General features: G+C 43.5%; 1 protein-coding gene and 1 non-coding gene across 2 annotated transcripts; one reads left to right on the forward strand and one right to left on the reverse strand.

Annotated features, from left to right (window-relative positions):
- Positions 1-1,973: 1,973 nt before the first annotated feature.
- Positions 1,974-18,234, forward strand: ddr2b (discoidin domain receptor tyrosine kinase 2b). The gene is made up of 16 exons (XM_062992927.1): positions 1,974-2,043; positions 4,711-4,813; positions 5,151-5,379; positions 5,471-5,618; positions 6,353-6,455; positions 6,936-7,119; positions 8,075-8,327; positions 8,520-8,585; positions 9,103-9,239; positions 9,920-10,118; positions 11,106-11,311; positions 12,475-12,596; positions 12,675-12,872; positions 13,873-14,107; positions 15,238-15,387; positions 18,088-18,234. Exons 1-16 carry the CDS (start codon positions 1,974-1,976, stop codon positions 18,232-18,234), a joined length of 2,550 nt encoding a protein of 849 aa, XP_062848997.1.
- Positions 18,235-20,197: 1,963 nt separating this feature from the next.
- trnal-uaa (transfer RNA leucine (anticodon UAA)) lies at positions 20,198-20,280 on the reverse strand. Its single transcript has one exon. It is a non-coding gene; the product is annotated as a tRNA-Leu (tRNA).
- Positions 20,281-24,126: the final 3,846 nt, after the last annotated feature.

The following is a 24,126-nucleotide window of genomic DNA, read 5'->3' on the forward strand; positions in this document are numbered from 1 at the left end:
ACCTGCACAAACCAGCTTAAACAAGCAGTATCAGGCAGCAAAACAACTTAAACCAACAACCAGCTAATACTAGTCTGTGTGGAAGGGAGCACATGGTGGGACAGGGGGCAGTAAATAAATTTTTTAAATTAATTGAATGTATTTATATATTATTGTCACTTCTATTGAACTGTATTCAGCGCTTTATGACGCAGTCTCCGCCCACCTTACATCGCCACCATTGGCTCCGCCTCTCGTTGCTCTACGTTGTCTGGCCGCTCTATAGAATCAATAAATAATTGTTTTCTGCAGTTGCAGTGATGCTAACATGCTATATAACAGCTCATCGGTTCTGTCCACAGCTGCTCTATGCACTACTCGCACTGTGTAAACGTTGCTTTCATGGTTTATAAAACTGTGCGGCTTGACTGTAAACGTGCACATTGCACATCTGGCAGTTCTGCATCTGTATTTTTTAAATAAAACATCTGTATAAAACAATAAGGCGTGTCGTGCTCCATAAAAGCTGGATTAGAGATCAGAAAGTTGCCAACAAAAGTTCTAGCAAAATAGAACGTCTGTTAAAAAAATAGTATTAAAACACTCACTCACTTTCTTAACCGCTTATCCAATCAGGGACAGGGGGGTGGAGCCTATCCCAGCTTTTTCAATGGGCGCAAGGCACACAGTAACACCCTGGATGGGGCGCCAGTCCATCACAGGGCAGACACACACATACACACACACACACACACATTCATCCATAGGGCAATTCAGTGTCTCTAATTAACCTGACAGCATGTTTTTGGACTGTGGGAGGAAACTGGAGCTCCCGGAGGAAATCCACGCAGACATAGGGAGAACATGCAAACTTCACACAGAAAGGACCCAGACCGCCCCACCTGGGGATCGAACCCAGGAACTTCTTGCTGGGTGGCGACAGAGCCACCGTGCCGCTCTTTATTATTAGATATTAGATAGATAGAGAGAGAGAGAGAGAGAGAGAGAGAGAGAGAGAGAGAGAGAGAGACAGACAGACAGACAGACAGAGAGAGAGAAACAGACAGACATATAGATGATAGACTGAGATATAGATAGACAGACAGAGAGACAGACAGAGAGATAGATGATAGATAGATGGATGGATGGATGGACGGACGGACAGGTGGACGGACAGACAGACAGACAGATAGATAGAAGAACAGACAGAGAGATAGATAGACAGACGGATGGGCAGACAGACAGACAGATTTTTTATTTATCCTGAGGGAAATGACTGAATGTGGTTTAATGGTTAAAGCATGAAAAAAAAATGTTTTATGCCAACTAAAGCCTTACACAAAACTCTCTCCCCCTCTCTCTCTCTCTCTCTCTCTCTCACTTTCTCTCTCGCTCTCTCTCGCTCTCTCTCGCTCTCTCACTCGAGTAAAAACAGAGCTGCATTTGTACGTATGACTGGATGGATGTGAGTGTTGGAATTTTATGCCGCTGTTTGTGGAGTTTCTGGACTGTTGACTGGTGAGTTTATATTGCAGAATTTGTTTTTAATTGTTCTGACTGTCGTCATCATCAAAACTGTAGTGTTTCACACCGGCTGATTTAGACAGTAATGATTGTTGGGTCTAGATCTATAAATAAGATGAATCTGTAGGTGAATATAAAGCGAGGCTGTGTTAGTGTATTATTTTCAGTCATAACAGTTGACAGGAACACGTAGGTTTGGCTCCCTGAAAAACTGTGGCTCAAAAATCCACATCCAGCAACTTACATGATTTGTCTGTGGCCATATAAATAGGGTTCGTTTGACTGCACCCCCCCAAAAAAAGAACATTGGTCTTTAGTCAAGGTATTGCCATCATGGTACATCCCCAGACCCCTTGTATGGTCACGTACATGAGTGACCTGTGCTTTGCTCTTAGTATCGTTGTTTACACTTGGATTGTGCTCTGTTGTTGTTGTTGTTTTTCCAGGTGGAATAAATTCACCAATGGAAAATGTCCATCACGCGATGGCCGTTTGTTCTGCTCGCTCTCATTGGACCAGTGAGTTCACAGGTCGATCCAGGTAAGAAAACGTTTTGAATGCCTTTCTTTATTTTGATGGTTCATGCAGCGTTCGGTATGAGTAGCAATGGTATGCAATGGTTCCAGTATGAGTATATGAGCCAGATTTTTTACCTGCCAGACTTGAACAGAGGGGTCATTGAATCGAACTTGGAGCACGGAGGAGGACGAATTGGGAGGTCTGGTGTCTGTTTCGCCTGCCAAGGTTAACAAGTCCAGTGGTGTTGATGGAGATGTTCATGCTTTTTCGGCCTTGTGCAACCAAAGGAAACTTATCACAGGCTCTGGACCCACTGCGAACCCATGCTTGACCAGGGTGAACTGCTTAGGATGAACTGCCCAAGGTGTATTTCCTACCTTGGACCCAGTGTTTCTGAATGCGCTATGCTGACCCACCACAATCCTGATCAGAATGAATGAACTTAACTGAAGATGAATGAATGAATCATTCAAGGAGTGAATCAAATGATTGAATCAAGGAATCAATTAGTGAATCAATTAATAATAACAAAGCAAGTTGTTCATACACAAAATTGTGTATTCGTGTAGAATGAAATACTACATAAATATAATAAATGTCAATTTAACAGGGTACGTGGTGCAAGCGTCCAAGGAATTGTAATAGGGAATTAGATATGACCAGATTGTGAGTAAATATGTAGTTTTTTTCTTTCTTTCATCCAATTAAATTATACATTCTTTAAATATGAAGTACATAATGACGTACATGGTGTGCCCAAAAGTATTTGGACACCCGACCATAAGCTTGTTGGACATCCCATTTAAAAACAAATGCTCTTAAAATAGAGTGACCAGTTAGAGCAACAGCCCTTCTGAGAGGGCTTCTCTCAATACTTTGTAGTATATCTGTTGGAATTTGTGCCCATTTAGTCAAAAGATGACGACATTTGTATGGCCTCAGTTGATGTTCCGGTTCATTCCAGAGCTGTTCAGTGATGCTGAGGTCAGGGCTCTGTGAAGGACACTGGAGCATGTCTTTATTTCATGCTGGAACAGCTAAACTGTTGCTGCAAAATCAGAAGCATATAATTTTCCTTATATAATTGATTTATTACACTTGTTAGCAACTCTTGTGGCTGAAACACATGAATTCAATCATTAGCAGGGGGGTCCCAATACTTTTGACCCTATACTGTATGTTGTTATTAATATGAATATTTTCAGACCTTCAGTCCCGCGTTTACTTCTCAGTTCTGCCTGATGCCAAAAGCTCAACACATTCTGCTTTTTTTTTTTTGCTGACCGGTATATAAAGGCCCTCTGTGTCCAGGACAAGGCCTCCTGGAAGGTGGATGGCATTTGGGTGTTTACTTTCGGGGTGTGGGCTCGAGCAGTGTGCCTGCTTCTCCGTGAAAGTATGTTGGGCTAAAACAAACCGGCCTGTTATACTTCACTCTGCAGCCCAGGCAACCCCTTGTGTGTGTGTGTGTGTGTGTGTGTGTTCAAAATTAAACAGAATCATTTATTTTAGAGCAAAGCTGGTTTCACGGGGTCAGAATCTTGGTTGCAAGCTGCTGTGTCCCAAATCACCACACCACACTCAATAGTATGCCTAATTAGTGCACTGCCAATGGTACAGTTACACACTATGTAATACAGATGAAGTGGCAGTTGTAGCCTAGTGGTTAAGGTACTGGACTAGTAATCAGAAGGTCGCTGGTTCAAGTCCCACCGCTGCCAGGTTGCTGCTGTTGGGCCCTTGAGCAAGGCCCTTAACCCTTAATTGCTCAGACTGAATACTGTCACACTATTGTAAGTTGCTTTAGATAAAGGTGTCTGCTAAATGACATCAGTGAAGTCTCAAGTCGTGTTCTGCCAGTGAGAACATTCATTAATTTCATGTTTTACCACTGTTCCATCCTGGCCAGGGTCACGCCGGGTTCGGTTCTCCCCTGAACCGCTGGGCGCAATGCAGCAACACACCTCAAACAGGACCTTGATCATTTCCCCCCTCCCCAAGACACAGCCAATTATGTCCACATGTAATAATGTCTGTCTGACCGACAGATAGTACCATCTGGGATTCGATCCAGAGATCCCAGCGGTAGTTGCCCTGAGGACAATGCACTCTCACTCACTCACTTTCTTAACCGCTTATCCGATCAGGGTCGTGGGGGGGTGCTGGAGCCTATCCCAGCTTTTCAATGGGTGCAAGGCACACAGTAACACCCTGGATGGGGCGCCACACATACACACACCCATTCACCTATAGGGCAATTCAGTGCCTCCAATTAACCTGACTGCATGTTTTCTGACTGTGGGAGGAAACCGGAGCTCCCGGAGGAAACCCACACAGACACGGGGAGAACATGCACACAGAATTCCACACAGAAAGGACACGGACCGCCCCGCCTGGGGATCGAACCCAGGACCTTCTTGCTGTAAGGCGACAGTGCTACCCACCGAGCCACCGGAGGACATTGCAGGCTGTGCTGCTACCCATGAATTTGAACACCTCCAGAAGAACTGAGTCAAATGTTAAGTCTAATATAAGTATAATAAAACGAACTGTGGGCGTGGCCACACTTACTGTAACTTCAGTGCTGTTTTACAGTGACTTTCCCTAGATGCCAAGTTTCTTTAAGATGATGCTTTGGTAAATCATTAGTAAATTATACACACACATTTGTGTGTGTGTGTGTGGTAGCCACGTGCAGGTATCCTTTGGGAATGACCGGAGGCAAGATTCAGGATAAAGACATCTCCGCTTCCAGTCAGTGGTCAGAGTCGACTGCAGCTAGATACGGCAGGTATATACACACGTACAGCACTGTGAAAAAGTTTTTGCCCCCCTTAAGGGGAGTGAGGGTCATAGGGATTCCTCATAACTGCTGCAATTATGACCTCTACTAGCTGATTGATGACACCTGGGGGGCTAATGGAGATCAGTGCTTGACTCTCTGTGCGCGATACGGATCTCCACATAAGCCCACCTCATTCAGGTGAAAAGAAGCGGCTGGTTAATGCACACGTGTCAGAGGGGGCTCTCCTCAGTCAGAAGTGGAGGTCAGCAGCAGTAAAAGTTAAATACAGATTGAGTAATGGGATCTGACTCTTTGTTCTTCCTTCCTTACCCTTGAATTAAAGATTGGACTTCGATGACGGCGATGGAGCGTGGTGCCCGGAGACCAACGGCGCCAAGAGACAAATGGAGTTCCTTCAGATCGACCTTCGCACCCTGCACTTCATCACCCTGGTGGGGACGCAGGGGCGCCACGCGGATGGGGCGGGCAATGAGTTCGCCCAGCGCTACATGATCAAGTACAGCCGCGACAGCGCCCGCTGGGTCTCCTGGCGGGACTCAAGTGGCAGTCGGGTGAGTGTGTAGTCTTGATCTTCTGATATGTTAAAGCAAGTTTTGGCAAGATCTAAATGGACGTGCACTTCTATTCTGTGTCTTTCCTCAGGTTATCGAGGGGAACAAGAACACCTACGATGTTGTCCTGAAGGACCTGGAGCCGCCCATCATCGCCCGCTTCGTGCGCTTCCTGCCCGTCACCGATAACTCCATGAATGTGTGTATGAGGGTGGAGCTTTATGGCTGCGAATGGCTAGGTCAGCCCTTCTTTTCATTACGGTCAAACCCTTTAGGTCAGCGGTCCCCAGGCTTTTTTGCACAACGGACCGGTTTCATATAAGATACGATTTCAGGGACTGACGGGGGAATGAAAAATCAGTGTGAATCCTGAGCTTTTTTCGATGCAACAAGACGCTGCTCCCACCTAGAGGTGATTGGAGACAATAACACCCGAAGAGTTTTGGAAATTTAATTGCTCTTGTAGCGAGCTCTAATTATTTATTCTCTCTGTGCGGCCCGGTAATAAATGACCCACGGACCGGTACTGGTCAGCTTTAGGTGATCCAAAGGGGGTCAAGCATCGTCAAACACAAGGGCTGTTGTACAGAACCGTCTTCCTTTATTTATCTTATTTGTAGCGTATTTGTTATCCCTCCTTTGCACATGCTCATACCGTCCCAAAGGGTCTGTCTGAAAACCTAGTGCACTCTCTACATCATCTACATCATCCTACGCTCTTGAGAAGAGGGCATGTCTAAATTCTTAGATTTTTTAAAATGCTCCTACTGAGGCGCCTTAATTCTGAGTGATAATTTGACTGAATAACGAGGGAGCGTCTAAGTAATCTGCCTTATGAGTTTGATGTCTTATTGGAATCCTAATCCACCTACAGGCACTTTTCTTACAGGTTCTAGAACTTACTAGGACGTTCCTGCTTAGTAATCGATTACTTATGTAATTTAATGAAGACTGAATTTTCTGTTTGCTGCAGACGGCCTGGTGTCCTACAGCGCCCCCGCTGGCCAGGTGATGCTCTTCCACGGACAGCACGTCTACCTTAACGACAGCGTCTACGATGGAGCCCTGAGTTCCAGGTAAATGATCCCTAAAATTTGCAGTTCACATTAACGTCCGCAGCCACTGACAGTTCAGCTAAACAGACGGAGGTTATCGGCCTTGCTGGAGGACCTGGAACTGGAACTGGCTGGGAAGAAATGGGGATGAATATCGCAATATGGAATTGCTTTTCCGATATAACAGCCTCATTTTCTCTGGAAGGCAAGTGTCTGTGGGAATTTGAACCCATTTAGTAATTCAGGCACTGTTACTGGACAAGAATCCCAATAGGTGCAATCCAGATGTCTTCATTTGGGTTGAGGTCAGGGTACATTCATGGTGAAACAGGCAAGGGCCTTCCCCAAAGTGTCGCCACAATGAGAAGCATCTCATTATTTAACATAATTGATTTCATACAGTGGGCGCTCAGGTGGCTCAGCGGTAAATCACACTGGCCCACTACGGCTTAGGAACCAGGGTTTGAATATTATTATATTATATTATATTATATTTTCCAGCATGACAGATGGTCTCGGTCAGCTGACCGACGGGAGTTGGGGGCTGGACGATTTCACTAGGAGCCACGTTTACGGCGTCTGGCCTGGGTACGACTACGTGGGCTGGAACAACGCCAGCTTCTCCGGCGGCCACGTGGAGATGACGTTCCAGTTTGACCGTATACGAAATTTCACATCAATGAAGGTTTGATGACTTCTTCACATCCCTTAAGCTTGTTGGGAATCACGTTCCAATTACATAGAGTTGCACTCTTTTTTTACAGCTATAACAGTCTTAACTCCTATAGAAAGACTTTTCAAAAGGTTTTGAAGTATGTCTGTGGGAATTTGTAGGCAGTTGTAGCCTAGCGGTACTGGACTAGTAATCAAAAGGTTGCTGGTTCAAGCACCACCACTGCCAGGTTGCCACTGTTGGGCCCTTGAGCAAGGCCCTTAATCCTCAATTGCTTAGACAATATCCTATATCACTTTGGATAAAAACGTCTGCAAAAAAAGGACAGTTGTAGGTTAAGGTACTGGACTATTAATCGAAAAGTTGCTGGTTCAAGCCCATCACTGACAGGTTGCCACTGTTGGGCCCTTGAGCAAGGCCCTTAACCCTCAATTGCTTAGACACAGTACTGTAAGTCGCTTTGGATAAAAGCATCTGCAAAAAAAAAGGACAGGTGTAGCCTAGCGGTTAAGGTAGTGGACTGGTAATCGAAATGTCACTGGTTCAAGCCCACCACTGCCAGGTTGTCACTGTTGGGCCCTTGAGCAAGACCCTTAACCCTCAATTGCTTTGTTTTTTGGATAAAAGCCTCTGCTAAGTGCCAAAAATGTAAATGTCAGTTTGTGCCCGTTCCCTTAAAAGGCACTGTCCTAATTCGTAGGCAGCATCCTGCTACTGTGCCTTCTTAGGGAAGGCCATCCCATAATGCACTTCAACTAGCTGTCCATTTAAATCTAGCAGTGTCCTTACTGAACTGACCTCAACCACTACTGAACATCTGGGTTGATTCAACTAAACTTTTTACTGGATGGGCAAAAATCCCCACAGTAGAGACTGTTATAGCCGCAAAGTGGAGACCACCCTGACATTACTGCCCATGGTTTTGGATGTCCATCAGGTCATGTACCCTTATTGCTCGTCCTTACAGGTTCACTGTAACAACATGTTCTCACTGAGGTCCAGAATATTCCGGAACGTCGTCTGCCACTTCCGCTCCGGAAGCACTTCCGAGTCGGACTGGGAAGCCGAGCCTGTTTCTTTCAGCCCTAAAGAGGACGGCGTGAACCCCGGGGCTCGATTCGTCACCGTGGATTTGGGAAATCACATGGCGAGTGCCATCAAGTGCCAGTTTTCCTTCGGTGATGCTTGGATGATGTTCAGCGAGATTGCTTTCCAGTCAGGTATTCAATTCATTCATTCATTCACTGTCTGTTATACCGTGGGGTCACGGTGGGTTTGATAAATTGGGCGAAAGGCGGGAGACACCCCGGACCGGTCGCCAATCCATCACAGAGCACACACACACACACACACTTAGGTCAATTTCTAGCAGCTCCATTTGTCCTGACTGGATGTCTTCTGTCCAAATCCAGATGCTACAGGGTACAACACGTCCCAAATTCCACGGACACGCAGACCACCTACAAGCATTCACCCAGGTGAGAATTCAGCTGAGCTCACGTACACTATATGGACAAAAGTATTGGGACACCCCTTCAAATTTTTTTATTTATGTGTTTCAGCCACAATAGTTGCTAACAGCTGTAAATAAATTATGTAAAGGTGATAACTGTGCAGCAACAGTTTAGGGAAGGCTCTTTCTTGTCCCAGCATGACCCTGCCCCTCTAAAAACATGAAGAAAAGCTCGGTTTAAAGAAACTCCGGTGCCTTACACAGAACCCGGACCTCAGTCCCACAGCTTTGGAATGAACCAGAACATCAGCTAATGCTTTCTTGACCCAGCCATACAAATTCACTTTTGACTGAACAGGCACAAATTCCCATAGACATACCTGTGAGAAACCATATGCAAATATCACACTATTTTAATAGCATTTGTTTTTTAGGCTTATGGTCTTATGGTCGGGTGTCCAAATATTTTTGGCCGTTTAGTCTAGTTTTACACTGGATCCGGTTTCATTGGTTTCATTTGGTTTATTATCCTTATTTTTCAGGACTTGATCCCTTTCATAAAATCGACGACAGCAACACGCGCATCCTCATTGGCTGCCTGGTGGCCATCATCGCCATCCTGCTGACCATCATTATCATCATTCTGTGGAGACAGGTCTGGCAGAAGATGGTAGCAAAGGTGAGTCGTTGGCGATAGTGTTGGAGTTTGATCGTTGATGTTCTGTTTCAGAACTTCCTGTCCTTGTAGAATTTACTGGCTCAGTTCACAATTATTCTTGTCAATGGGTGTGTCTCAAACCTAGTGAGCTGCCCTGCTGACCACTGCCTACCTGTAGTAGAGAATCCCAGCGCTGGTGTGCTAGATGAATACACCACTGCGCTATCTGGGTGCCCCGAGGTTTCAAAACCTTTTACCTCCACCCACAATCGCCCTTCTGGAAAAAAAACTCCATCGTGAAGTGCTGGCCACACCCACATGGGCGCATAGCTTCCCCACAGACTCTCTTCTCACAGGTTCCAAAACTTTACTTTTACATGATGTGCTGACTATGAGAACACTCACAAGCCCTGTCTACAAACCCTTTTACATAGGCTTGTAAAGTGTGCTGGCCCCACACACAGGCACTCTTCTCACAGGTTCCAGAACTCTCTTCCTTTTAAAAAGTGTGATAGCTTTATCATCAGGTACTTCCACAGTCCCTAGAATTGTATTAGCATATGTAATGTACAGTGTATAGTGTGTTGGCCCCTTCACTCTTCTAACAGGTTCCAGAACTTCTTTCTTTTTTCTTATTCTAGTAAAATAGTTTGATGTGTGCAGAAGTAAGTCATCATTGACCAACCGCTTCTCTATTACAGGTCTCACGTCGCGCGATGGAAGACGAACTGATATCACATCTTTCGGGACACAGAGACGCTTTCTGTCATCATCAGTCGTCACTCTCTAGTGATGCTGAATCCACCAGCACGTATGAGAGAGTCTTCCCACTCGGATCCGACTATCAGGAGCCCTCCAGATTACGGAAATCTCCGGAATTTCAGGCCACGGAAAATCTCGGTGAGGGGCACCAGCTCTAATCCAATGGTTTAATGTTTTAACGTCAGTTCTTATGACTTCTGTTATATCTGTACAGCATGTAGAATGTACTAAAGGGGGGTGTCCCGAACCTGAGGGTCATGGTTATACAGTGGATAGTCCCTTGGATTATTTGCTTATTTCTTTTTTAACTGGATTTGTTTTTGAATGGATATAACCATTATTGTATGGATATAAGCCATTTTTACCCATCAATACTTACCACCTACACTTAATCAGTCGAATATATTAATCAAGAATCAATTAAAGATAAAACCAAAATGAAATAATTTATTCACAAAAGTATTCAGACCTTTATTTAATACTCAATACTGTAGAAGCCCTTTTGTCAGCAATTACAGCTACAAGCCGTCATAAATGCATCCCTACAGGCTTTGCACATCTGGATTTGGGCAGTTTATCCCCATTCTTCATGACAGATTTTCCCAAGCTGGTTCAGATCCATGGCGGCCGCCTGCACACTGACACTTAAGGTCTCTCCACAGATGTTTATTAATTTCTACAATGGGTAATTAAGCCATTCGTAACATTCAGAGATGTGCCCGGAAGCCAGTCCAAGTGTTAGTTAGGGTCATTGACGTGTTGAAAGGTGAGCTGTTTTTTAGACCTCATGGCTTGTCTTTTATCCTGACAGTGCAGTGTAAATGGTGCACCTTACAGGTTTCTGACTGGGTTCTAGACACATTGTGTGGATAATTTAAGCAAACAGGGTTTGAAGTGCCACAGCAAAGAGTCTGAATACTCTAAGAACATGTGTTCACTTCATTATTATGGGTGGTTAAGTGTAGATTTAAGGGTACAAATGGCGATTACATCCAATAAAAATCAAATCTACAAAAAAGTCAAGGGGTCTGAATCTAACGTAGGTGAACATTTTCCATATTAGCCTTCAATTAATGTTGTCAAATCTGGGTGGTTTATTTTGAAACTGTAATGATTATTGTACAGCAGTGTTGACTGAATCCACAGATCGGCTCCCATCCGACACCGAAGGCGACACCTCTCACCGCACGGAGCAGCAGAACGTCTGGAGCAGCCATTGTTACTCCATCACGGCGATCAGCGTGCCTCTCGGACGGGACGGGGCTCTGGAGGAATTCCCCAGAGAGAAGCTTACGTTCAAAGAGAAGCTGGGTGAAGGCCAGTTCGGAGAGGTCAGCAACAAAACAAACCTAATATGTGTTCACAGATCTTGTAACAAATGGTAGATAAAGCCGGCGCAGGTATGAGGTTCTCAAAGCTACAGTAGATAAGAAGGGATACAAGGAGGTTTTCATTCACCATACATGTTTAATTATTCTAAGTATAAGAGATGTAAACAAATCTCATCTCACAATGTTAAAAAAAAACATGCATGGTGCTCAATTGGCGAAGCAGTCTGTCAGGCAAGCCCACTACCTCTGAAATCCAGGTATGAATCTCTGAGGTGCTATTGGGGAAAAAACTCTGAGAGAAGAAGTAACTAGAAGACCAGGACTAGAAAACCCCTGAGACCACATGACCAAAGACTAGGACATAAATGGTGGGCTGATAAATGGTGACTTTTAAACAACAGGACAAACGTGCTTTCAGCATGGTAAACAACGGGACAAGAACTGGAGATTAAGAAGTCGGATAACTAGGAAGACGGGAAGCCAGTGGACTAGGAAACTTGGAACTACGACACATAGAACTTAAAATACAAACTCAACACACAAGGTTTTGGCATTTTGGAAACTACAGACTAAAAAACTATTTGACCAGGAGGTCAGGAAAGGAAAATGACTGGACGGGAGACTTTTGGATCGAATAAAATTCAGAATATTCAGCCAACAGCGCCCCGTGGGCAGCGTCCTGTGACCACTGATGAAGGTCTAGAAGATGACCGACTCAAACAGCAGCAATAGATGAGCGATCGTCTCAGACTTTACATCTACAAGGTGGACCAACTAGGTAGGAGTGTCTAATAGAGTGGACAGTGAGTGGACACGGTATTTAAAAACTCCATCAGCGCTGCTGTGTCTGATCCACTCATACCAGCACAACACACACTAACACACCACCACCATGTCAGTGTCACTGCAGTGCTGACCCACCACCTAAATAATACCTGCTCTGTGGTGGTCCTGTGGGGGTCCTGACCATTGAAGGACAGGGTGAACCGGAGCACCTGGAGGAAAACCACACAGACACAGGGAGAACATGTAAATCCACACAGAAAGAACTCAAACACGAGTCTTTCTTGCTGTGAGGCCACTGCGCCACCCACTAAGCCAAGAGTGATCAGAAAATCCGAAAAATACGAACGAGATCTTTAACATAGTGATGATATCTGCAGGTTCATCTATGCGAGGCGAAAGGACTGAAGGATTTTTTGAAGGAGGATGGAAGCGATATTGGAGACGAGCCCATCCTGGTAGCTGTCAAAACCCTCCGTGAGGACGCCAGCAAGAACGCACGGTACGGACATGCACAAGCACTGCGTCGAAAACTCGTTTCTACTTCATTAGCTCGAAATGTGTATGTTTTATTTCTCAGAAACGACTTTCTGAAGGAGATCAGGATCATCTCGAGGCTGCGGGACCCCAACATCATCCGCCTGCTGGCCGTGTGTGTGGAGAGCGACCCGTTGTGTATGATCACCGAGTACATGGAGAACGGAGACCTCAACCAGTTCCTTTCTCGCCATAAACTCAGGGATTCAGGAGGGGACCAAGAACTCGCAGCTACCATCAGGTGAGTGCTTTCTACAGATACACTATAAAGGCGAATGTTTTGGGACAACACTTCTAAAAGACCCCACTCACCCTGGACATAACCTGTTCTCCCCCTTGCCCTCTGGAATGAGACATAGATCAATCAAAGTCAAAACGAACAGATTAAAAAATAGCTTTTACCCACAAGCAACCAGAGTTGCTAAATGTTTTTTCGTTGTTTTGAACAATGACAATAAAGATTAATCAATTAAAGGCTAACAGCTGTAATAAATAAATTGTATTTTACCTGTTTAACCAGTTGGACTTGATCTTTAAACTCATTAGTTGATCAGTTGTATGAGGTTTTAGGGGCGGCACAGTGGCTCATAGCACTGTCACCTCACAGCAAGTAGGTCCTGGGTTCGATTCCCAGGTGGAGCGGTCCGGGTCCTTTCTGTGTGGAGTTTGCATGTTCTACCCGTGTCTGTGTGGGTTTCCTCCGGGAGCTCCGGTTTCCTCAGACAGTCCAAAAACATGCAAGTGAGGTGAATTGGAGACACAAAATTGTCCATGACTGTGTTTGACATATGCAGTTGTAGCATTGTGGTTAAGGTACTGGAATAGTAATCAAAGGTTGCTTGTTCAAGCCCCACCACTGCCAGGTTTCCACTGTTGGTTCCCTTGAGCAAGGCCCTTAATCTTCAACTGCTTAGACAGTATAGTGTCACAGTACTGTAAGTCACTTTTGATAAAAGCGTCCGCTAAATGCTAGAAATTAAATGAATGAAATGAAATGACATTGAAAAGACTTGAAATGATGAATGTGTAACTACCTGTCCTGTCATTAATGTAACCAAAGTGTGTAAAACATGACGTTAAAATCCTAATAAATAAAATGTATGAGGCTGGATGGGGCCCCTGCCTGATTAGTATAAATGGTTGATATTAAGTGGTCGGCCCTCCTGCATTAGGAGGTGAATCAGTTTACCTGTATAGGCGCCGGTAGTTACAGACACCTTACACCCTCTTTGACTTTGCAGCTACGGCGTGCTGATGGACTTGGCCGCGCAGATCGCCTCTGGAATGAAGTACCTGTCATCTCTTCACTTCGTGCACCGAGATCTGGCCACCCGGAACTGCTTGGTGGGGACGAACTACACCATCAAGATAGCCGATTTTGGCATGAGCCGGAACCTGTACCGTGGAGATTACTACCTCATTCAGGGCCGGGCCGTGCTCCCCATCCGCTGGATGTCCTGGGAGAGCGTCCTACTGGTACGACTTGTAGGGATTTGTAGTAAGTTAAGCCAATTCGAACCAAACGGTCATTAGGAAGACTGTACAGACTAACCGGGTTCACATACATAGACGTACTGGGATCACGTCTGTGTAATTTATGTTTACAGTTTTGGCATTTAGCAGACGCTTTTATACAAAGCAGTATTGTCTAAGCAATCAAGGGTTAAGGGCCTTGCTCAAGGGCCCAACAGTGGCAACCTGGCAGTGGTGGGGCTTAAACCAGCAACCATTCGATTACTAGTCCAGTACATTAACCTCTAGGCTACAAGTGCCCTAGAATGTGTAATACTGTTGGCTGTGTCAATATAGGTACAAAAGTATTGGGACACTCTTTCTAATTACTGAATTCAAGTGTTTAAGCCGTTGCTTACAGGTGTAATAAATCAGTTATATAATAGAACTTATATGCTTTCGACCTTTCAACAACAGTTTAGGGAAGGCCCTTTTCTGTCTCAGCATGAGCCCCTGTGCACAAAGCAAAGCATACAAGTGCTGTCATTTTTTACTAAATGGGCTACAAATTCCCACAGACTTGTTTTAAAGTCTTGTGAAAAGCCTCCTTAGGAGAGCGTCTGTCGTTATAGCTGAATGATCGCATAGAGGTCATTCTATTTCAATGCTATTCATTTTTGAGATGTCCATATACTTATGGCAATGTAGTGTACTTGTAAGGGACATTTATACTGTGAAGCCAAATGTATGTGGACACTTTAACAGTCTCTAATCTTCAGTTAAAAGAGCATTTGTGAAATCTGGCACTCGTGTTTGGTGGTAGCAGTGGATGTGGCTGAAATACTTGATGCTAATAATTAAAAGGGGGTGTCCACATACGGACACATATGGACGTTTTTTTAAATTCAGATTTACAGCTATAAACACTAGATGAACACTAGATGTGTAAATATAAAGTGATTATATGCACTGAAATGGTATTAAATAACAGAACCAAAGTGGTGAGTGTTCTTCTCAGGTGACTACGATGGTTCAACTGGGGGGTGTTTTGTGGTTTCAGAAGGTCATAAACCACTGAAGTAGACGTAAAGAATAAAGATCTGCTGTCATTTATTTGTTTCATCTCGTCTGGCGTCGTGTTTGGTATTTTTCAGGGTAAATTCACCATGGCGAGTGACGTGTGGGCATTTGGCGTAACGCTTTGGGAAACGTTGACTCTGTGTAAAGAGCAGCCGTACTGCCAACTCTCTGACGACCAGGTGATCGAGAACATGGGCGAGTTCTTCCGAGACCAGAACAAGCAGGTGAGATTTCAGACTAAATCAAAAATATAAGTACAGTAGACCCTTGAATTACAAACCGTTTACCATACAAACATTTTGGGTTACAAACGATTTTTTCAACTTAACGTACGAACAAATTTTGGATTATGAACCGAAATTCGCGAAACACGTGACGTCACGAACAAGTTGACTCCGACCGTCTATCTCTCTATATATATATACAGTATATATATACAGTGAGCAAACATTCGCACAGCGGGCGGTGTTTTTCCGGTGTTTTCTTTATATTTTGTAAAATTCAGTATTAAAATGTCCCCAAAGAAGCTGCAGAGAAAGCGCAGTGCTGAGAAAATGAAAAAAATCTATTACTATTCGTTGTTGTATAATTACTTCTGCCAGTAGGTGTCACTGTGTATCAGACAGAGGGGACAGTGAGTGAGAGAGAAGAAGGAATTCGGCTCAGTAAAGTATTCTTTCTTTTGTGCAGTTACACCTACAAAATACAACACTACTGAAATAAAGAAGGAAATAATAGAGAAATATGAGAGTTATTGTTGTTTCTGGTAGATACATTTTATATAAAAAGAAGGAATGTATTATGGTGTATGGTACAGCACACGTACTGTACTGAAATGTGGTGTGTGTTTATGTACTGTACAGTACTACTGTCTAACTAATGTTGTTTAGAATTGTTTATTACAGTATTATCTATTCTATAATTTAAGATTAAGGGAAAATGTACTTGTATTTACAACAAAAAAGTGGTTAGGTAAGGGGGGGTTTGGGAGGTCTGGCATGGATTAATTCTATTTACATAATTTCTTATGGGAAAAATAGGTTTAACTAACGAACATTTTGACTTAAGAACAGCCCTTCGGAACCGATTAAAAATGTAAGTCAAGGGTCTACTGTACTGATTAATCATTTAGCTCAAAACGCTAATGAATTAGTGAGTAAAGTTACGAGTCTGTTGGTTCCTCTGGACATTCACTGAGTGTTTCAGCTACAAGCTTTATTAACAGGTATTTACAATCAATAATGTGAAATAAATGTAATGCTTTTGACTTCCAACAGATTAGGAAAGAGCCTTTTCTGTTCCAGCCTGGTTAAGAAGCTATGTCCATAAAGACACGGTTTGACCAGATTGATGTGGAGGACCTTCAGAGCCCTGACCTGAACCCTATTTGACAGCTTTGGAATTAATTAGAATGTTGATTGCTAGCCAAAATACAGTATACCCATCGTACAGGGCAAGCTGTAGCCTAGTGGTTAAGGTACTGGACTAGTAATCAGAGGGTCACTGCTTCAAGCCCCACCACTGCCAGGCTGCTGCTGTTGGGCCCTTGAGCAAGGCCCTTAACTCTCAATTGCTCAGACTGTAAACTGTAATGTAAGTCGCTTTGGATAAAGGCGTCTACTAAATGCTAAAAATGTAAATGTTTTTTCTCTTCTCAACGTGGCACAAACCGATTTCCATACTAGTCCCTCCAATAGCCTGCTATGTAAGGTTTCTACCTGATGGTGGCAGTGCTGAGCTGTGGTGATCTGTAGATGTTTCGGTCTGGGTAAAAGCAGGCATGTATATACTGTATAAAGCCATACATTTATAGACACACCTATGGTATATAAGATATACACTATGTGGTCAAAAGTATTTGGACACCTGGCCATCCCATTTCATTAAAATGGGACTTGGTATTAAAGTGGAGTGACATCTATGTGATCTCTAAAGCTATAATAACAGCCACTCTTCTTAGAGGACTTTGAAGGATGTGTGTGGGAATTTATGCCCATTCAGTCGGTCAAGAAAGCGTCAGTTGATGTCCCGGTTCATTCCAAAGCTGTTGAGTAGGGCTGAGGTCAAAGCTCTGTGCAGGACACTTGAGTTTATATTTACATTTGTGGCAATTAGCAGACACTTTTATCCAGTTGTGACTGAATACAGTTTGAGCAATTGAGCATTAATAACCTTGCGCAGGGGCCCAACAATAGCAACTTGGGGGGTGGGGCTTGAACCAGCAACCCTCTGATTACTAGTCCAGTATGTTAACCGCTAAGCTACCACTTTGAACCGAGCTTAAATCGATGTCTTTATAGAGCACAGTCATGCTGAAACAGGAAAGAACCTTCCTAAACTCTTGCTACAAAGTCGGAAGCATAAATAACTACAGGCATAACATTATGACCACTGACAGGTGAAGTGAATATGTCTTCATCACGGCACCTGTTAGTGGGTGGGATATATTAGGCAGCGAGTGAACATTTTATCCTCAAAGTTGATGTTAGAAGCAGGAAAAATGGGCGAGCGTGAGGATCTGAGCAAGTTTGACGAGGGCTGAATTGTGATGGCTAGACGACCGGGTCGGAGCATCTCCAAAACTGCAGCTCTTGTGGGGTGTTCCCGGTCTGCAGTGGTCAGTATCTATCGAAAGTGCACCAATGAAGGAACAAGGGTAAACCAGCGACAGGGTCATGGGCGACCAAGGCTCATTGATGCACGTGAGGAGCGAAGGCTGGCCCGTGCTCAAACTGTAGCTCAAACTGCTGAAGGAGTTAATGCTGGTTCTGATAGAAAGGTGTCAGAATACACAGGGCATCACAGTTGCAGGGCTGTTTTGACAGCGAATGGGGGACCAACACAGTATTAGGAAGGTGGTCATAATGTTGACTTTTGTCTATATGGTCTAAAAGGACTTTGCCATTTGTATGTTATTTTTTCAGGTCTACCTTCCCAAGCCTGCGTGTTGCTCTGATCAGATCTACAGCCTCATGCACAGCTGCTGGAAGAGGAACGCCAAGGAACGACCGACGTTCCAACATATCCATGCTGATCTCCTGGAGCACCGAGCTGAGATAAATACTGAATGATGTGATGGACATGATGTTTAGACATGTGCTGCCTATGAGATATACGCTATATGGTCAAAAGTGTCTGGGCATCACTATTAATTAACTGTGTTCAGGAGTTTCAGCCACACCCATTGCTGTCAGACCTATATACAGTAATTTATCACACATAAGCTATATGTTGCGGACAGGTCGTGTCCTGTTCCAGCATGACTTTTACGCTCTGTAACCCAAATGAATATGAACTGCATGAACTGGATTGTAATGCTAATTTTAAGCCGGGCCTTTCTTCTAGTCAAACACAAATATTTGGCAAATGTACATTTAAATGCATAAACACAAATTCCCACAGACGAAATCCCACCGAGCAAGTACAGCATGTATTATTAACGCCTGTGGTTTTGGAATGGGTTCTCCAACAAAATTAAGGTCAGGTGTCCACATACTTTAGCCATATAGTGTATTTAAATATGTGGCAATGATGTCTCAGTGTAAATAGCTAATTATTACGTTTTTATATTAAAATGTATATCACGGTTGCTAATAATCCCCAACATTAGAACCACCCTAGTGATACTGACATGGTGGTGGTGTGTTAGTGTGTGTTGTGCTGGTATGAGTGTATCAGACACAGCAGTGCTACTGGAGTTTTTAAACACCTCACTGTCACTGCTGGACTGAGAATAGTCCACCAACCAAAAAAATATCCAGCCAACAGCGCCCCGTGCGCAGCGTCCTGTGACCACTGATGAAGGTCTAGAAGATGACCAACTCAAACAGCAGCAATAGATGAGCGATCGTCTCTGACTTTACATCTACAAGGTGGACCAACTAGGTAGGAGTGTCTAATAGAGTGAACAGTGAGTGAACACGGTATTTAAAAACTCCAGCAGCGCTGCTGTGTCTGATCCACTCATACCAGCACAACACACACTAACACACCACCACCATGTCAGTGTCACTGCAGTGCTGAGAATGATCCACCACCTAAATAATACCTGCTCTGTGGTGGTCCTGTGGGGGTCCTGACCATTGAAGAACAGGGTGAAAGCAGGCTAAAAAGCATGCAGAGAAACAGATGGACTACAGTCAGTAATTGTAGAACTACAAAGTGCTTCTATATGGTAAGTGGAGCTGATAAAATGGACAGTGAGTGTAGAAACAAGGAGGTGGTTTTAATGTTTTGCTATTAATTTTGTTTTTTAGGCAAACATGTTGTTCATCTTGTACATTTCTATGGGTTCGAAGTCAAACACATTATGGGCAAAAAATAAAGTGAATATTTGCACTGGAAGAATATTAAATAACGAAACCAAAAGTGGTTGAACATGAGTTTCGGTTTATTGTCACATATATTTATGTTTATATAATAAAGCAGCCATAAGCCTTCACATTCCTTTCTGAACTTTGTGATAAATAAATGCTAATAAATTTGAAATCCGTATTTATTTTTGTGTTGTCCCAGATCGGATGTCTTGAGTTTTATGCTATTTGTAGCCTTTACCTATTCTAATTAGTGCAAAGATGCTCAATCTTTGGCCCAACCCCATTTTAGAAGCTTAAAAAGAAGCTTTCCTTCACCCAGGGATAAGTGGATTACCTTTCTTTCTTGGAAAAACAAAGAATTTCCCACCATCCCACAATATTATTGTAAGAATAACTATATCGACTACAGTGTGCCATCTATATTTGGTAGCACCTTTGGTGTCGCCCTCAGGAATTACTCTCAGAAATTAGAACTTATTAGAATTTATTTGTCATATATACATATACAGACTGGGATATACGTCCCAGCTTGTTTGGAAGCTGGGGTCAGAGCGCAGGGTCAGCCATTGTATGCCACCCCTGGAGCAGAGAGGGTTGAGGGCCTTGCTTAAGGCCCTAAAAGTGGCTGCATGGCAGAGCTGGGATTCAATCTCTTAACTTTTCAGTTAATAGCCCAAAGCTCTACCCACTAGGCTACCACCGTCCATAAACGTATCTCTACCAGGAGTGGGGTTTGAACCCACGCAGACATATGTCCATTGGATCTTAAGTCCAACGCCTTAACCACTCGGCCATCCTGGTAAACGCACCATTGCATTCACCCCTGAACATTTTACCCAGTGTTTTACTCCAAATAGGTTTAGCTAATAAAAAATGAGTTGTTTTTTTATATTCCATAAACTAAAGTAGCTCTAATTACTCAAACATTCACATGATCCTATATTAAGAGATGAAACAAACACTGCTTTTAGGTAAGTAGGTAACCTAGGTACGCTGGCCTACTACTGCTGAGAACTTGAGGTCAAATCTCAGCTCTGCTATTGAGTTTTTGACCAAAAGGACCAAAATGAGGCATTCAAACTTAACAACACTGTACCTACTGTCAAGCATGGTGGTGGTACTATTATTTTTATTCCCAGTGGAACCAGTATGTTAAAGAAAATGGCCTAAATAAGGAGTTCCTGGAAGGTCGGCTGATACAAGATACTTCATGTGGCTGAAAGTATGTGGACACCTGACTAGAAGCTTGTTGGACATTCCTTTCCAAAACCATGAGCAATATTTCTCCAGTCATTTGAGAGAGATTTCAGAACTTGTCTGATGGAATTTGTGCCCCTTAAGGCAAAAGAACATCAGAGGTCGGACCCGTCCTGGACTAGAAGGTCTGGCTTACAAATAAAGTTCCAAATCACTCAAATTGTTTATAATAGGGTGTTTAAAGGTCAGAGCTCTGAGGAGACCACTGGAGTTCCTGTACAACAAAAATATCAAACCATGTCCTTACAGACCTCGCTTTGTGCTTTGGGTTGGAACAGGAAAGAGTTTTTACAAAACGGTGAGCAATGGGTGTGGCTAAAACAAGATTATTTGCAAAGTATTTGCAAAAGTGTACACATACTTATGGCCATATAGTGTTCAGCACATGTAAAGCTGACACAGTGACTGATCACTGCTTTATAAATGGATCATGAGGAAGTGCGGTGAAGGAGGAGAACTGAGTCCTGAAAGTTCAAACAGTTCAGGTTATTGTGTAAGTGCAGCTCTTCATGCAGCGTCAGCGATTAGGTTGGAAAATAACAACCTCAAATGCCGTTTGCCTCACCGTGAGGTAATGTGGACAACAAGCGGCTAGACAAGTCTGTACAGACGTTCCTTCAGTCATTATTTACTGCTGATTGTAAGTTCTCTAAAAATGCACTAAGCACCAAGGACGTAGCCATGAACTGAACGTTGGGGGGGACCAAATCTACAGGGCATTTAAAAATATTCCTGCCATATAAACAACTGATGGAAACACGGACAGATACTAACATTACACAAAGCTAATAAGAATGTGTTATATATAATGTGTAGAATCAGTCATAATATGATTGTCATTTCCATCCACCTGTTTCTCTGCATGCTTTGTTAGCCCACTTTCATGATGTTCTTCAATGGTCAGGACCACCACAGAGCAGGTATTATTTAGGTGGTGGATAATCCTCAGCATTGCAGTGACACTGACATGGTGGTGGTGTGTTAGTGTGTGTTGTGCTGGTATGAGTGGATCAGACACAGCAGCGCTGCTGGAGTTTTTAAATACTGTGTCCACTCACTGTCCACTCTATTAGACACTCCTACTTAGCTGGTCCACCTTGTACATTTACATTTACATTTTTAGCATTTAGCAGACGCTTTTATCCAAAGCGACTTACACACAATGAGCGGAATACAATGAGCAATTGAGGGTTAAGGGCCTTGCTCAGGGACCCAACAGTGGCAACTTGGTGGTGGCGGGGCTTGAACCGGCAATCTTCTGTTTACTAGTCCAGTACCTTAACCACTGAGCTATCACTGTCCCTGATGTACAGTGTACTTGTAGATGTAAAGTCAGAGACGATCGCTCATCTATTGCTGCTGTTTGAGTCGGTCATCTTCTAGACCTTCATCAGTGGTCACAGGATGCTGCCCATGGGGTGCTGTTGGATGGATATTTTTGGTTGGTGGACTATTCTCAGTCCAGCAGTGACAGTGAGGTGTTTAAAAACTCCATCAGCGCTGCTGTGTCTGATCCACTCATACCAGCACAACACACACTAACACACCACCACCATGTCAGTGTCACTGCAGTGCTGAGAATCATCCACCACCCAAATAATACCTGCTCTGTGGTGGTCCTGTGGGGGGTCCTGACCATTAAAGAACAGCATGAAAGGGGGCTAACAAAGCATGCAGAGAAACAGATGGACTACAGTCAGTAATTGTAGAACTGCAAAGTGTTTCTACATGGTAAGTGGAGCTGATAAAATGGACAGTGAGTGTAGAAACAAGGAGGTGGTTTTAATGTTATTGCTGATCATCATCATCAGACTCTCATTCAGTCTTTGTTGTTGTGTATGTTCTGTTTTTGTATTTGAACTGTTGAATCTTTATAGTGTGTACTTTCCTTGTTGTATAATGCTACTGGGGCTTTAATAAAGTACCTACTATGGGCTCAATAAAGTACCTACCTACCCACCTTCCTACCTATGGCCTTGCTTTGAGCGCAGTGGCAAGCTTTAAAAAAGCTGTGGCAAAGCAGTGAATCTACACAGTGTGCGGCTCTCTAGTTAGCAGCCAGATAAGCAGGCGGCGCTTCATTCCACAAGAAAACAACTGTACAGCCGTGCAAAGTGGTTTTGCTGCGTATCCTTACTGATCTCGCTCATCGTTCACACACTGATTTATCATACACACTCCGAGCTCATGGGACTGTACACACATGTTGCACTTTGAACTTTGAAACTCGCTTTAACTCTCTTGAACATTAAGACTGATAATGAACATTCACTGCACTGCACACTTTAGAACCCTGATGTTACTGGACAATAAACAAAACCAGATTTGCACCTGATCTCTGGTCACTATTTGGCCAAAAGTATTGGACATCTCTTCTAAATTTTGAATTCATGTGTTCCAGCAACAATAGCTGCTAACAGGTGTAATGAATCAGTTATATACAGGAGATTATATGCTTCCAACTTTTTAGGGAAGGCCCCTTTCCTGTTCCTGTGCACAAAGCAAGCTCTACAAAGACACTTGATGGAAAATTGACAAGGAAACTTGTCAGTTTATTTATTTATCACTTTATTTGTAAAATGTCTTGAATTTAAAAGATATTAATTCACCCGGCACTATTTTGCTTATCTACCGGCTCACTTCGTAAACACCTCCGCCCCTTATATACGAGACGAGCTAGGACGAAAACCAAAATAAGGCATTCAAACCCAACAACACTGTACCTACTGGCAAGCATGGTGGCGGTACTGTTATTTTTATTCCCAGTGGAGCCATTGTGTTGTAGAAAATGACATTAATAAGGGGTTCTGGGAAGGTTGGTTGATACAAGATATTCTATATGGCTGAAAGTATGTGGACATCTGACTAGAATCTGACTTCCAACATTTTAGGGAAGGCCCCTTTCCTGTTACTGTGCACAAAGCAAGCTCTACAAAAACACGTCAATCTACTGTACAAAGACACTTGACGACAAATTGACAACACGATATGTCAATTTATATATTTATCACTTTATTTGTAAAATTTATTGCATTTAAAAGATAATTAGTTTGCTTTTGTTGAGAAATGTGTGTGCAAAAATTCACCCGGCACTATTTTTGTTTATCTACCGGCTCACTTCGTAAACACCTCCGCCCCTTATATATGCGACGAGCGGTGACGTACTTGGACAAAAACAACGGCTGCGTTTTAAATAGCTTCTTAATCCCTTCATAAGCGCACTACATTTCCTTTGAAACGGCTGCCCATCTAGTGCACTCTGTTACACTGCTGAGTGTAAATGTGTTGCCTCCGTGGCGGCTGCCGGAGCTTTCAGAACGGAAAACATACAGGAATTGTCAATGTGTAGCGGTCGTTGGTGTGTTTGGTGTCCGACCGTCGCTCCTCAAA

This window comes from Trichomycterus rosablanca, chromosome 4, assembly GCF_030014385.1.
Source record: "Trichomycterus rosablanca isolate fTriRos1 chromosome 4, fTriRos1.hap1, whole genome shotgun sequence".
NCBI lineage: Eukaryota > Metazoa > Chordata > Actinopteri > Siluriformes > Trichomycteridae > Trichomycterus > Trichomycterus rosablanca.